A 16,025-nucleotide genomic window follows, 5' to 3' on the forward strand; every position below is an offset into this window, starting at 1 on the left:
GAGGGGAGGGGAGGAAGACGGGGGTAAGGAGGAAGAGATAAACATATTCCTGGAGCGGGAAAGCAGGTGAGATAGAGATGGACACTAGAAACCCTCCTCAAAGTATTCTGTAAACAAATAAAACATTTAATGTAATAAACTAAATCCAGGTTGTGTGTGAGTTCCTACCGTCAGAACATTACCCGTCTGGGAGAACTGAGGAAGTGACTCGTGTGGTGAAAACATGTAGAAAGCTCAGTAAAACACACTAGTAGACATTTCAGTGAGGAAACTGGATTTTTGGGGGAAACTTGAATGTCATTAAGGCTAGGAGTTATTCCTAGTCAGGTAAAACTCACATCCCTAACCACTGATACCACACCAGTCACATGACACTGTCCATGATACCACGCCAGTCACATGACACTGTCCATGATACCACGCCAGTCACATGACACTGTCCATGATACCACGCCAGTCACATGACACTGTCCATGATACCACGCCAGTCACATGACACTGTCCATGATACCACGCCAGTCACATGACACTGTCCATGATACCACGCCAGTCACATGACACTGTCCATGATACCACGCCAGTCACATGACACTGTCCATGATACCACGCCAGTCACATGACACTGTCCATGATACCACGCCAGTCACATGACACTGTCCATGATACCACACCAGTCACAGTGGTAAATGCTGTATAGAAGCTCCTCCAGTAGTGGGGATCTCATAGCTCAATGACACTTCTAGAACCCTCCGGGGAGGACAATGTTCCTGAACCCCCGGAGAGGACAATGTTCCTGAACCCCCGGAGAGGACAATGTTCCTGAACCCCCGGAGAGGACAATGTTCTAGAACCCTCCGGGGAGGACAATGTTCTAGAACCCTCCGGGGAGGACAATGTTCTAGAACCCTCCGGGGAGGACAATGTTCTAGAACCCTCCGGGGAGGACAATGTTCTAGAAACCCCGGGGAGGACAATGTTCTAGAACCCCCGGAGAGGACAATGTTCTAGAACCCCCGGAGAGGACAATGTTCTAGAACCCCCGGAGAGGACAATGTTCTAGAACCCCCGGAGAGGACAATGTTCTAGAACCCCCCCGGGGAGGACAATGTTCTAGATCCCCCAGAGAGGACAACAATCTAGAACCCCCAAGACAGGCAACGTTCTGTGTCCAGCCATTCCACAACATCTGCAGAGTTCAAGTGTTTCTAGATCAACATGTCAGAGGAATGTTTTAAGAAAACAGAATGTTTCGAGACAGGAGAGGTCAGGGCTGAACTCTTGACCCCTGGTGAGGAGGTCATCCAATCCGTCTTCAGGGCGGGGTTACTAGGCGGGCTGGTTGCTAGGGCCTCAGAGGATGGTGCAGAAGACGCTACCGTTGTTATGGCAACCGCTCTCGACGGTGGCGGTGATCCTGGTAGTCATGGAGATTGCAAAGTGGGAGGGGTGACAGGAGGAGGAGGGGGGGAGGGATGAGGGACGGTCAGAGAGGGGGCGGGGCGGAGGGTTCTCCAAAACCCAGGGAGGGGCAGAGGAACATGTCCTGGCAGGAGAGAGCAGAGGGGGGGGGGGGTGGAGAGGAGAGGAAACGGGATGAGAGAAGAGAAGGGATGAGGAGAGAGGAGAGGTCAAATGTATTAACCCATTAAATAGCTAGAAGGAAGTGTCCATACTTGATGAGTAGCATTGAAAGTCTGTTGCCTAGCTACCTGTTGCTATGTTTCAGCACGCTGTTGTTGCGCAGAGCGCTGCTGTCGTTGCCGGGGTCGCGGTGTAGCGGGGGTTTGACGTTGCCGGGGTGACCCTGGAACACCAGGTTGTCGTGGACGACGGCCTTTGCCGGCCCCAGCACGGCGATGCCACACCCCTGTACCGGCTGGACTCGATTACGCAACACCTACACACACACAAAGTATTTATTTAATACCCAGGGTGATGGTGATTGTGTGTATGTGTGTTGTGTGTCTGAGCCCAGCTCACCTTGACATCGGCGCTGTCCGTCAACCGTATCCCGTAACCACGGTTACCCACCACGTCGTTCTCCACCACCTGTCCATCGCCCCGGAAACTAACGCCATGGCCGCCGTTGTCATACACACCGTTGCCGCGGAGTTCCACCCGACACTCCCTCTCCACGGCGACGCCACCGCGCCCGTTTCCATGGACGCAGTTAGCAACTAGTCGAGTCAGCTGACCGCTCTGTAGCACGGCAACACCGGCGCCACGGTTACCGTTCACTAGGTTAGCAACGACATTCAGCGGTTCACTGCTCTTCACGTATAAACCAACCGCTAGAGAGAGAGACAGAGAGAGAGAGAAAGACAGAAAGAGAGACAGAGAGAGAGAGAGAGACAGAGGCAGAGAGAAAGACAGAGAGAGAGAGACAGAGAGAGAGAGAGAAAGACAGAGAGAGAGAGAGAAAGACAGAGAGGCAGAGAGAGGGAGACAGAGAGAGAGAGAGTTTATGTTCCATATCAGTGATTTAACAACAATGCTGTGTTTAGATGGTACGAGGTAAACGACCAAATGTCATTGTTCTTGGCCCTCTTCTCTCTCTACACCAAGTCACTCAGCTCTGTCATATCATCACATAGGGCTGGGCGATATGGCCAAAATATTATATCACGGTATTTATTTTATTTTAAATAGACGGTATTTATTTTATGTTAAATAGATGGTATTTTATGTTTTTTTAATAATAAAAGTTGTAGATGTGTTTTATGAGTAGTGCGTGGCAACACATACAGTGGGGCAAAAAAGTATTTAGTCAGCCACCAATTGCAAGTTCTCCCACTTAAAAAGGTGAGAGAGGCCTGTAATTTTCATCATAGGTACACTTCAACTATGACAGACAAAATGAGAAAAAAAATCCAGAAAATCACATTGTAGGATTTTTAATGAATTTATTTGCAAATTATGGTGGAAAATAAGTGTACCTATGATGAAAATTACAGGCCTCTCATCTTTTTAAGTGGGAGAACTTGCACAATTGGTGGCTGACTAAATACTTTTTTGCCCCACTGTATATTCTAAGTGATTTCAATGGGTCTTTCTCCATTCTGATTGGGTTGAATTTGAATTGAGCAGTATAAAACAAAACAAATCATAATTTTCATCCATTTCTGCATTTGAGATCGTTTCCACGCTGCCACGTAGAGCTGCACGATATGGGCAAGTCACCTGGGCCTTATTTTTAACCAAATGTTGCGATTTAAGAGCAAAACACTGTTGGAATAATAGGAATATAATGTCTATTCTAATTATTTGGTTAGAATATAATAGTGGGTACTTTTAATACAATGTTGTTGGACATGACAACGAATGAAAATGCCAGGGAGAAGTAGTTATTATTGTGACAGGGTAAGAACTAATGTGTTGATAGGTGTTTCCTAGGGGACCCTATAATCTTCGGCTACATTGAATGTTTTCTGTTAGCTACTTCATGAAGCTAACTGATTCTTGCTTTTCCGTTTACCTCTTTAAATTTAGAAGACACTGTTGCACAAACAACATGCTAATTAAGGTCAACACAATCACTGGTATTATCAGGCTGTATGGCTAATTACACTTGCTCTGACTCATTACGTTACATGTATTAGCTAGCTAGCTAGTGATTAGCATTAGCGGCTAACAAGATTTAGGAACAACTTGCTAAGAAAAGACAAGCTAGCTGTCAGCAGATGTAAGAAACACAAGCTAATAGTGTAATTATAGAATACTAGTAGATTTATATTTTAAGAAGCAAAAGTGACAACTGCATCGTTGTCATCGACAGTGTTGATTGCGTTGCGTTGACCATGCAGACGGGGACGCGGAAGTGTCTCCTGGTTGAGGAACAACAAATTAACTCATTGAGTGACAGGAGGGGTGGCTAAGTCTGTGTGGACAGCGGCATAGAGAGACCGGAGAGAAGTAAACAATAAAAATGGCCGTTACAACACTGCGTATCACATTGAACAAACCAAACATTCAAATGCCGGTATAGATGGTAAAGTAAAAACCCAAACCAATCCGACCTATCACTGCTATGATGATGACACTCAACTACTATTCTCCCCCCCCCCCCCCCCCCCCCCCCCCCCTTCTGACACGCATCTCTGAGTGCCTGGCAGATATCTCAGCTTGGGTGACGGCCCACCACCTCAAGCTCAACCTCAACAAGACAGAGCTGCTCTTGCTCCCGGGGAAGGCCTGCAGGCTGAAGGACCTCTCCATCACGGTTGACAACACCACAGTGTCGCCCCTCCCAGAGTGTAAAGAACCTTGGCGTGACCCTGGACAACACTCTTGTCGTTCTCTGCAAACATCACAGCAGTGACCATGTCCTGCTGGTTGATGCTCTACAACATCCGTAGAGTACGACCCTACCTCACACAGGAAGTGGCGCAGATCCTAATACCGTCTGGACGACTGCAACTGGCTGTTGGCTCTGGGCTTCCCGCGTGTGTCATCCAACCCCTGCAATTTACCCAGAACGCAGCAGCCCGCCTGGAGTTCAACCTTCCCAAATTCTCCCATGTTACCCCACTACTCTGCACACTCCACTGTCTTCCAGTCGAAGCTCACGTCCCCTACCAGACCACGGTGCTTCCCTACAGGGCAGCAAGAGGAACTGCCCCCTCCCTACCTTTTAGGCTATGCTCAAACCCTACACACTAACCTGGGCACTCTGTCCTGCCAGCCTCCATTGTGGCTCTACAGTGTCTACAGTCTCACCTCCATTGTGGCTCTACAATGTCTACAGTCTCACCTCCATTGTGGCTCTACAGTGTCTACAGTCTCTCCTCCATTGTGGCTCTACAATGTCTACAGTCTCACCTCCATTGTGGCTCTACAGTGTCTACAGTCTCTCCTCCATTGTGGCTCTACAATGTCTACAGTCTCTCCTCCATTGTGGCTCTACAGTGTCTACAGTCTCTCCTCCATTGCGGCTCTACGGTGTCTACAGTCTCTCCTCCATTGCGGCCCTACAGTGTCTACAGTCTCACCTCCATTGTGGCTCTACAATGTCTACAGTCTCTCCTCCATTGTGGCTCTACAGTGTCTACAGTCTCTCCTCCATTGCGGCTCTACGGTGTCTACAGTCTCTCCTCCATTGTGGCTCTACAGTGTCTACAGTCTCTCCTCCATTGCGGCTCTACGGTGTCTACAGTCTCTCCTCCATTGTGGCTCTACGGTGTCTACAGTCTCACCTCCATTGTGGCTCTACAATGTCTACAGTCTCTCCTCCATTGTGGCTCTACAGTGTCTACAGTCTCTCCTCCATTGCGGCTCTACGGTGTCTACAGTCTCTCCTCCATTGTGGCTCTACAATGTCTACAGTCTCACCTCCATTGTGGCTCTACAGTGTCTACAGTCTCTCCTCCATTGCGGCTCTACGGTGTCTACAGTCTCTCCTCCATTGTGGCTCTACAATGTCTACAGTCTCTCCTCCATTGTGGCTCTACAGTGTCTACAGTCTCTCCTCCATTGCGGCTCTACGGTGTCTACAGTCTCTCCTCCATTGTGGCTCTACAATGTCTACAGTCTCTCCTCCATTGTGGCTCTACGGTGTCTACAGTCTCACCTCCATTGTGGCTCTACAATGTCTACAGTCTCTCCTCCATTGTGGCTCTACAGTGTCTACAGTCTCTCCTCCATTGTGGCTCTACAGTGTCTACAGTCTCTCCTCCATTGTGGCTCTACAGTGTCTACAGTCTCTCCTCCATTGTGGCTCTACAATGTCTACAGTCTCTCCTCCATTGTGGCTCTACAATGTCTACAGTCTCTCCTCCATTGTGGCTCTACAATGTCTACAGTCTCTCCTCCATTGCGGCTCTACAGTCTCTCCTCCATTGTGGCTCTACAGTGTCTACAGTCTCTCCTCCATTGCGGCTCTACAATGTCTACAGTCTCTCCTCCATTGTGGCTCTACAGTGTCTACAGTCTCACCTCCATTGTGTCTCTACAGTGTCTACAGTCTCTCCTCCATTGTGGCTCTACAATGTCTACAGTCTCTCCTCCATTGTGGCTCTACAGTGTCTACAGTCTCACCTCCATTGTGTCTCTACAGTGTCTACAGTCTCACCTCCATTGTGTCTCTACAGTGTCTACAGTCTCTCCTCCATTGTGTCTCTACAGTGTCTACAGTCTCACCTCCATTGTGTCTCTACAGTGTCTACAGTCTCTCCTCCATTGTGGCTCTACAATGTCTACAGTCTCTCCTCCATTGGCTCTACAGTGTCTACAGTCTCACCTCCATTACGGCTCTACAGTGTCTACAGTCTCTCCTCCATTGTGGCTCTACAATGTCTACAGTCTCTCCTCCATTGCGGCCCTACAGTCTCTACAGTCTCTCCTCCATTGTGGCTCTACAGTGTCTACAGTCTCTCCTCCATTGCGGCCCTACATTGTCTACAGTCTCTGCTCCATTGCGGCCCTACGGTGTCTACAGTCTCTCCTCCATTGCGGCCCTACATTGTCTACAGTCTCTGCTCCATTGTGGCTCTACAGTCTCTACAGTCTCACCTCCATTGCGGCTCTACGGTGTCTACAGTCTCTCCTCCATTGCGGCCCTACATTGTCTACAGTCTCTCCTCCATTGCGGCCCTACATTGTCTACAGTCTCACCTCCATTGCGGCTCTACGGTGTCTACAGTCTCACCTCCATTGCGGCTCTACGGTGTCTACAGTCTCTCCTCCATTGCGGCCCTACGGTGTCTACAGTCTCACCTCCATTACGGCTCTACAGTGTCTACAGTCTCACCTCCATTGTGGCTTTACAGTGTCTACAGTCTCTCCTCCATTGCGGCTCTACAGTGTCTACAGTCTCACCTCCATTGTGGCTCTACAGTGTCTACAGTCTCTCCTCCATTGTGGCTCTACAGTGTCTACAGTCTCTCCTCCATTGCGGCCCTACAGTGTCTACAGTCTCTCCTCCATTGTGGCTCTACGGTGTCTACAGTCTCACCTCCATTGCGGCCCTACAGTGTCTACAGTCTCTCCTCCATTGTGGCTCTACAGTGTCTACAGTCTCTCCTCCATTGCGGCCCTACAGTGTCTACAGTCTCTCCTCCATTGTGGCTCTACAGTGTCTACAGTCTCACCTCCATTGCGGCTCTACAGTGTCTACAGTCTCTCCTCCATTGCGGCTCTACAGTGTCTAGTCTCACCTCCATTACGGCTAATGCAGTTTCCCTCCACCAGAGCCGTGCTGATGGAGCGCCGGGCGGAGAGACGTTCGTCCTCGCTGTCAAGGTCACCTTCCCACGCCAGCAGCTCTCCTTCCTCATGGAAGTTCTCCTGTCCTCCTCCTCTTCCTCCTCCCTCCTGCCCCCCTTCTCTGGTCCCACCCCCGTCAGGGTCCTTCCGGCAGAACACGGCCAGCCCGTACATGCGGTTATGGGTAATGTAGTTTCCCAACAGCTGAGGGAGGCTGGAGGACATCAACCACACACCACAGCCCTTGTTGCCTAGGAGAAGGGAGAGGAGAGGAGGACAGGAGAACAGGAAGTGACATCAGCGAACAGAAAGTGTGTGTATATTACTCACTGTAGATGTGGTTTCCCTCTATGAGTCCACGGCCTCTCTCCCCCACCACCACCCCGACAGAGAGGAGGACAGGAAGTGACGTCAGTGAACAGGAAGTGTATTACTCACTGTAGATGTGGTTTCCCTCTATGAGTCCACGGCCTCTCTCCCCCACCACCACCCCGTCAGAATAGCCATGACAGATGTAGTTGTTCCTCAGGACCGGGTCGCCCCCCCGCCTGATGTCTGCACCCCCCCACTGGTTCTCCCTGATCACATTCTCTGGAGGAGGAGGAGGAGGAGGAGGAGGAGGAGGAGGAGGGGGGAGAATGGATAGATAGCATTAAAGTACCTACATTTACATAATATCACTAATAATACATTTCATTCATAAAGTACTTTTCACATTTCAGTCAAGATGCTGTGTGTGTGTGTGTGTGTGTGTGTGTGTGTGTGTGTGTGTAAGTACCGACTATCACCCCTCTGCCGTTCTCATTCACAGCAATCCCTGCTGCCTGACCCTGGAAGATATGGTTACCACTGGAGGAGAGAGAGAGAGAGGAAAAGGGGAAGGAGAGAGAGAGGGAGAAGGTTGGGGGGAGGGAGAGAGAGAGGGAGAAGGTTGGAGGGAGGGAAGGAGAGAGAGGGAGAAGGTTGGAGGGAAGGAGAGAGAAGGTAGAGGGAAGGAGAAGGTTGGAGAGAGAGAGAGAGAGAGAAGGTTGGAGGGAGAGGGATGTCAAATAAATGTATATTTTATATATAGTGTTGAATGTCTCCCGACATAATGTATAATATCTAGATATATAGTGTATAATATCTAGATATATTGTATATAATCTAGATATATATAGTGATGAATCTCTCTAAACAGTGTATAATATCTAGATATATAGTATATACTATCTAGATATATAGTGTATAATATCTAGATATATTGTATATACTATCTAGATATATAGTGTATAAAATCTAGATATATTGTATATACTATCTATATATATAGTGTATAATATCTAGATATATTGTATAATATCTAGATATATATAGTGATGAATGTCTCCAGACATAGTGTAGAATATCTAGATATATAGTGTATAATATCTATATAGTGTATAATATCTATCTATATATATATAGTGTATAATATCTAGATATAGTGTATAATATCTAGATATATAGTGTATAATATCTATATTTATAGTGTATAATATCTAGATATATAGTGTATAATATCTATATTTATAGTGTATAATATCTAGATATATAGTGTATAATATCTATATTTATAGTGTATAATATCTAGATATATAGTGTATAATATCTAGATATATAGTGTATAATATCTACATTACATTTAAGTCAATTAGCAGACACTCTTATCCAGAGCGACTTACAAATTGGAACGTTCATACATATTCATCCTGGTCCCCCCGTGGGAATTGAACCCTGGTCCCCCCGTGGGAATTGAACCCACAACCCTGGCGTTGCAAGCGCCATGCTCTACCAACTGAGCCACACGGGATCTGTTCCTGTTGAACAGAATGTAGACTCCCCTCTCCTACCTGACTACAGGGTTCCCGTTGAACAGAATGTAGACTACTCTCCTACCTGACTACAGGGTTCCCGTTGAACAGAATGTAGACCCCCCCTCTCCTACCTGACTACAGGGTTCCCGTTGAACAGAATGTAGACTCCCCTCTCCTACCTGACTACAGGGTTCCTGTTGAACAGAATGTAGACTACTCTCCTACCTGACTACAGGGTTCCTGTTGAACAGAATGTAGACTACTCTCCTACCTGACTACATGGTTCCTGTTGAACAGAATGTAGACTACTCTCCTACCTGACTACATGGTTCCTGTTGAACAGAATGTAGACTTCTCTCCTACCTGACTACAGGGTTCCTGTTGAACAGAATGTAGACTACTCTCCTACCTGACTACAGGGTTCCTGTATAACAGATTGTAGACTACCCTCTCCTACCTGACTACAGGGTTCCTGTATAACAGAATGTAGACTACCCTCTCCTACCTGACTACAGGGTTCCCGTTGAACAGAATGTAGACTCCCCTCTCCTACCTGACTACAGGGTTCCTGTATAACAGAATGTAGACTCCCCTCTCCTACCTGACTACAGGGTTCCTGTATAACAGAATGTAGACTCCCCTCTCCTACCTGACTACAGGGTTCCTGTATAACAGAATGTAGACTCCCCTCTCCTACCTGACTACAGGGTTCCTGTATAACAGAATGTAGACTCCCCTCTCCTACCTGACGACAGGGTTCCTGTATAACAGAATGTAGACTCCCCTCTCCTACCTGACTACAGGGTTCCTGTATAACAGAATGTAGACTACCCTCTCCTACCTGACTACAGGGTTCCTGTATAACAGAATGTGGACTCCCCTCTCCTACCTGACTACAGGGTTCCTGTTGAACAGAATGTAGACTACCCTCTCCTACCTGACTACAGGGTTCCTGTATAACAGAATGTAGACTACCCTCTCCTACCTGACTACAGGGTTCCTGTATAACAGAATGTAGACTACCCTCTCCTACCTGACTACAGGGTTCCTGTTGAACAGAATGTAGACTACCCTCTCCTACCTGACTACAGGGTTCCTGTATAACAGAATGTAGACTCCCCTCTCCTACCTGACTACAGGGTTCCTGTTGAACAGAATGTAGACTACCCTCTCCTACCTGACTACAGGGTTCCTGTATAACAGAATGTAGACTACCCTGTCCTACCTGACTACAGGGTTCCTGTATAACAGAATGTAGACTACCCTCTCCTACCTGACTACAGGGTTCCTGTATAACAGAATGTAGACTCCCCTCTCCTACCTGACTACAGGGTTCCTGTATAACAGAATGTAGACTCCCCTCTCCTACCTGACTACAGGGTTCCTGTATAACAGAATGTAGACTACCCTCTCCTACCTGACTACAGGGTTCCTGTATAACAGAATGTAGACTACCCTCTCCTACCTGACTACAGGGTTCCTGTTGAACAGAATGTAGACCTCTCCTACCTGACTACAGGGTTCCTGTATAACAGAATATAGACTCCCCTCTCCTACCTGACTACAGGGTTCCTGTTGAACAGAATGTAGACCTCTCCTATCTGACTACAGGGTTCCTGTTGAACATAATGTAGACTCCCCTCTCCTACCTGACTACAGGGTTCCTGTATAACAGAATGTAGACTCCCCTCTCCTACCTGACTACAGGGTTCCTGTATAACAGAATGTAGACTACCCTCTCCTACCTGACTACAGGGTTCCTGTATAACAGAATGTAGACTACCCCTCTCCTACCTGACCACAGGGTTCCTGTATAACAGAATGTAGACTCCCCTCTCCTACCTGACTACAGTGTTCCTGTATAACAGAATGTAGACTACCCTCTCCTACCTGACTACATGGTTCCTGTATAACAGAATGTAGACTCCCCTCTCCTACCTGACTACAGTGTTCCTGTATAACAGAATGTAGACTCCCCTCTCCTACCTGACTACAGGGTTCCCGTTGAACAGAATGTAGACTCCCCTCTCCTACCTGACTACAGGGTTCCCGTTGAACAGAATGTAGACTACTCTCCTACCTGACTACAGGGTTCCCGTTGAACAGAATGTAGACTACTCTCCTACCTGACTACAGGGTTCCTGTATAACAGAATGTAGACTACCCTCTCCTACCTGACTACAGGGTTCCCGTTGAACAGAATGTAGACTCCCCTCTCCTACCTGACTACAGGGTTCCTGTATAACAGAATGTAGACCCCCCTCTCCTACCTGACTACAGGGTTCCCGTTGAACAGAATGTAGACCCCTCCTCTCCTACCTGACTACAGGGTTCCTGTTGAACAGAATGTAGACTCCCCTCTCCTACCTGACGACAGGGTTCCTGTATAACAGAATGTAGACTCCCCTCTCCTACCTGACTACAGGGTTCCTGTATAACAGAATGTAGACTACCCTCTCCTACCTGACTACAGGGTTCCTGTATAACAGAATGTAGACTCCCCTCTCCTACCTGACTACAGGGTTCCTGTATAACAGAATGTAGACTACCCTCTCCTACCTGACTACAGGGTTCCTGTATAACAGAATGTAGACTACCCTCTCCTACCTGACTACAGGGTTCCTGTTGAACAGAATGTAGACTCCCCTCTCCTACCTGACTACAGGGTTCCTGTATAACAGAATGTAGACTCCCCTCTCCTACCTGACTACAGGGTTCCTGTTGAACAGAATGTAGACTACCCTCTCCTACCTGACTACAGGGTTCCTGTATAACAGAATGTAGACTACCCTCTCCTACCTGACTACAGGGTTCCTGTATAACAGAATGTAGACTACCCTCTCCTACCTGACTACAGGGTTCCTGTATAACAGAATGTAGACTACCCTCTCCTACCTGACTACAGGGTTCCTGTATAACAGAATGTAGACTACCCTCTCCTACCTGACTACAGGGTTCCTGTATAACAGAATGTAGACTACCCTCTCCTACCTGACTACAGGGTTCCTGTATAACAGAATGTAGACTACCCTCTCCTACCTGACTACAGGGTTCCTGTATAACAGAATGTAGACTACCCTCTCCTACCTGACTACAGGGTTCCTGTTGAACAGAATGTAGACCCCTATCCTACCTGACTACAGGGTTCCTGTTGAACAGAATGTAGACTACCCTCTCCTACCTGACTACAGGGTTCCTGTTGAACAGAATGTAGACTCCCCTCTCCTACCTGACTACAGGGTTCCTGTTGAACAGAATGTAGACTACCCTCTCCTACCTGACTACAGGGTTCCTGTATAACAGAATGTAGACCTCTCCTACCTAACTACAGGGTTCCTGTATAACAGAATATAGACTCCCCTCTGCTACCTGACTACGGGGTTCCTGTTGAACAGAATGTAGACCTCTCCTACCTGACTACAGGGTTCCTGTATAACAGAATATAGACTCCCCTCTCCTACCTGACTACAGTGTTCCTGTTGAACAGAATGTAGACCTCTCCTACCTGACTACAGGGTTCCTGTATAACAGAATGTAGACTACCCTCTCCTACCTGACTACAGGGTTCCTGTATAACAGAATGTAGACTACCCTCTCCTACCTGACTACAGGGTTCCTGTTGAACAGAATGTAGACTACCCTCTCCTACCTGACTACAGGGTTCCTGTATAACAGAATGTAGACTACCCTCTCCTACCTGACTACAGGGTTCCTGTATAACAGAATGTAGACTACCCTCTCCTACCTGACTACAGGGTTCCTGTATAACAGAATGTAGACTCCCCTCTCCTACCTGACTACAGGGTTCCTGTATAACAGAATGTAGACTACCCTCTCCTACCTGACTACAGGGTTCCTGTATAACAGAATGTAGACTACCCTCTCCTACCTGACTACAGGGTTCCTGTTGAACAGAATGTAGACCCCTCTCCTACCTGACTACAGGGTTCCTGTATAACAGAATGTAGACCTCTCCTACCTGACTACAGGGTTCCTGTATAACAGAATGTAGACTCCCCTCTCCTACCTGACTACAGGGTTCCTGTATAACAGAATGTAGACTACCCTCTCCTACCTGACTACAGGGTTCCTGTATAACAGAATGTAGACTACCCCTCTCCTACCTGACCACAGGGTTCCTGTATAACAGAATGTAGACTCCCCTCTCCTACCTGACTACAGTGTTCCTGTATAACAGAATATAGACTCCCCTCTCCTACCTGACTACAGGGTTCCTGTTGAACAGAATGTAGACTACCCTCTCCTACCTGACTACAGGGTTCCTGTATAACAGAATGTAGACCTCTCCTACCTGACTACAGGGTTCCTGTATAACAGAATGTAGACTCCCCTCTCCTACCTGACTACAGGGTTCCTGTATAACAGAATGTAGACTACCCTCTCCTACCTGACTACAGGGTTCCCGTTGAACAGGATGTAGACTCCTGCTTCCTTATTGTTATAGATCTGGTTGCTACGGATGGAACCCCTCCCGTTGCCAAGAACCACGATGCCGGAACGCAAACCGCTGTGTATTCTGTTACACTGAGTGAGTGAGACAGAGAGAGAGAGAGACAGAGAGAGAGAGAGACAGAGAGAGACAGAGACAGAGAGAGACAGAGACAGAGAGACAGAGAGAGAGAGACAGAGAGAGAGACAGAGAGAGAGACAGAGAGAGACAGAGAGAGACAGAGAGAGACAGAGAGAGACAGAGAGAGACAGAGACAGAGACAGACAGAGAAAGTTTGATAAGTTGTTATTTTAGATCACCATGTATTGTAACTTCTAACAGACAGACAGACAGGCAGATGACCATGTCCTGTAACTTCTACCAGATGAATGACAGACAGATCACCATGTCCTGTAACTTCTACCAGATGAATGGCAGACAGATCACCATGTCCTGTAACTTCTACCAGATGAATGACAGACAGACAGACAGACAGACAGACAGACAGGCAGATCACCATGTCCTATAACTTCTACCAGATGAACAGGACAGATGTGATGACATCAGAGACGAACAGGACAGATATGATGACATCAGAGACGAACAGGACAGACATGATGACATCAGAGACGAACAGGAGAAACATAATGACATCAGAGGCGAACAGGACAGACATGATGACGAACAGGACAGATATGATGACATCAGAGACGAACAGGACAGATGTGATGACATCAGAGACGAACAGGACAGATGTGATGACATCAGAGACGAACAGGACAGACATGATGACATCAGAGACGAACAGGAGAAACATAATGACATCAGAGACGAACAGGACAGATATAATGACATCAGAGACGAACAGGACAGATATAATGACATCAGAGACGAACAGGACAGATATAATGACATCAGAGACGAACAGGACAGACATGATGGCGAACAGGACAGACATGATGACATCAGAGACGAACAGGACAGACATGATGGCGAACAGGACAGATATGATGACATCAGAGACGAACAGGACAGACATGATGGCGAACAGAACAGATGTGATGACATCAGAGACGAACAGGATAGATATGATGACATCACAGACGAACAGGACAGATATGATGACATCACAGACGAACAGGATAGATATGACATCACAGACGAACAGGACAGATATGATGACATCACAGACGAACAGGACAAACATAATGACATCAGAGACGAACAGGACAGACATAATGACATCAGAGACGAACAGGACAAACATAATGACATCAGAGACGAACAGGACAGATATGATGACATCAGAGACGAACAGGACAAACATAATGACATCAGAGACGAACAGGACAGATGTGATGACATCAGAGACGAACAGGACAGACATGATGACATCAGAGACGAACAGGACAAACATAATGACGAACAGGACAAACATAATGACATCAGAGACGAACAGGACAGATATGATGACATCAGAGACGAACAGGACAAACATAATGACATCAGAGACGAACAGGACAGACGTGATGACATCAGAGACGAACAGGACAGACGTGATGACATCAGAGATGAACAGGACAGACGTGATGACATCAGAGACGAACAGGACAGATGTAATGACATCAGAGACGAACAGGACAGATAATGACATCAGAGACGAACAGGATAGATATAATGACATCAGAAATGAACAGGACAGATGTAATGACATCAGAGACGAACAGGACAGACGTAATGACATCAGAGACGAACAGGACAGACGTAATGACATCAGACTGAACAGGACAGATGTAATGACATCAGAGACGAACAGGACAGACGTGATGACATCAGAGACGAACAGGACAGATATGATGACATCAGAGACAAACAGGACAGATATAATGACATCAGAGACGAACAGGGCAGATATAATGACATCAGAGACGAACAGGACAGACGTGATGACATCAGAGACGAACAGGATAGATATAATGACATCAGAGACAAACAGGACAGATATAATGACATCAGAGACGAACAGGATAGATATAATGACATCAGAGACGAACAGAACAGATGTGATGACATCAGAGACGTGAAATAGAATGAATAGAACTACCAGGATGATGGGGTCCGCCCCCTTGCGGATGTCAAGCCCCGCCTCCCCGTTGGAGTGGATGTTGTTGTCAGCGATCAGACCCTGAGCCGACAGACGGAGGAACACGCCCGACGCACGACACTCACACACCTCGTTACGGAGCATCACAATCTGGAACACACACACACCTCGTTACGGAGGAACACGCCCGACGCACGACACTCACACACCTCGTTACGGAGCATCACAATCTGGAACACACACACACCTCGTTACGGAGGAACACGCCCGACGCACGACACTCACACACCTCGTTACGGAGCATCACAATCTGGAACACACACACACCTCGTTACGGAGGAACACGCCCGACGCACGACACTCACACACCTCGTTACGGAGGAACACGCCCGACGCACGACACTCACACACCTCGTTACGGAGCATCACAATCTGG

The 16,025-nt window shown here is 47.4% G+C and overlaps 1 protein-coding gene across 1 annotated transcript in view; it reads right to left on the reverse strand.

Annotated features, from left to right (window-relative positions):
- Positions 1–105: 105 nt before the first annotated feature.
- The window catches only part of fbxo10 (F-box protein 10), a 33,064-nt gene continuing 17,144 nt past the window's right edge, over positions 106–16,025 (reverse strand). Inside the window, exons 6-13 of the mRNA XM_055924162.1 lie at positions 15,590–15,739; positions 13,444–13,580; positions 7,979–8,049; positions 7,639–7,791; positions 7,152–7,451; positions 1,981–2,291; positions 1,710–1,897; positions 106–1,543 (exon numbers count right to left, since the gene is read on the reverse strand). Of these exons, the coding sequence (XP_055780137.1) occupies positions 1,351–1,543; positions 1,710–1,897; positions 1,981–2,291; positions 7,152–7,451; positions 7,639–7,791; positions 7,979–8,049; positions 13,444–13,580; positions 15,590–15,739 (1,503 nt within the window). The 3' untranslated portion in view covers positions 106–1,350. The remainder of the gene's footprint in view (positions 1,544–1,709; positions 1,898–1,980; positions 2,292–7,151; positions 7,452–7,638; positions 7,792–7,978; positions 8,050–13,443; positions 13,581–15,589; positions 15,740–16,025) is intronic.

The sequence above is a fragment of the Salvelinus fontinalis genome, chromosome 5, assembly GCF_029448725.1.
Source record: "Salvelinus fontinalis isolate EN_2023a chromosome 5, ASM2944872v1, whole genome shotgun sequence".
NCBI classification, from domain to species: Eukaryota; Metazoa; Chordata; class Actinopteri; order Salmoniformes; family Salmonidae; genus Salvelinus; species Salvelinus fontinalis.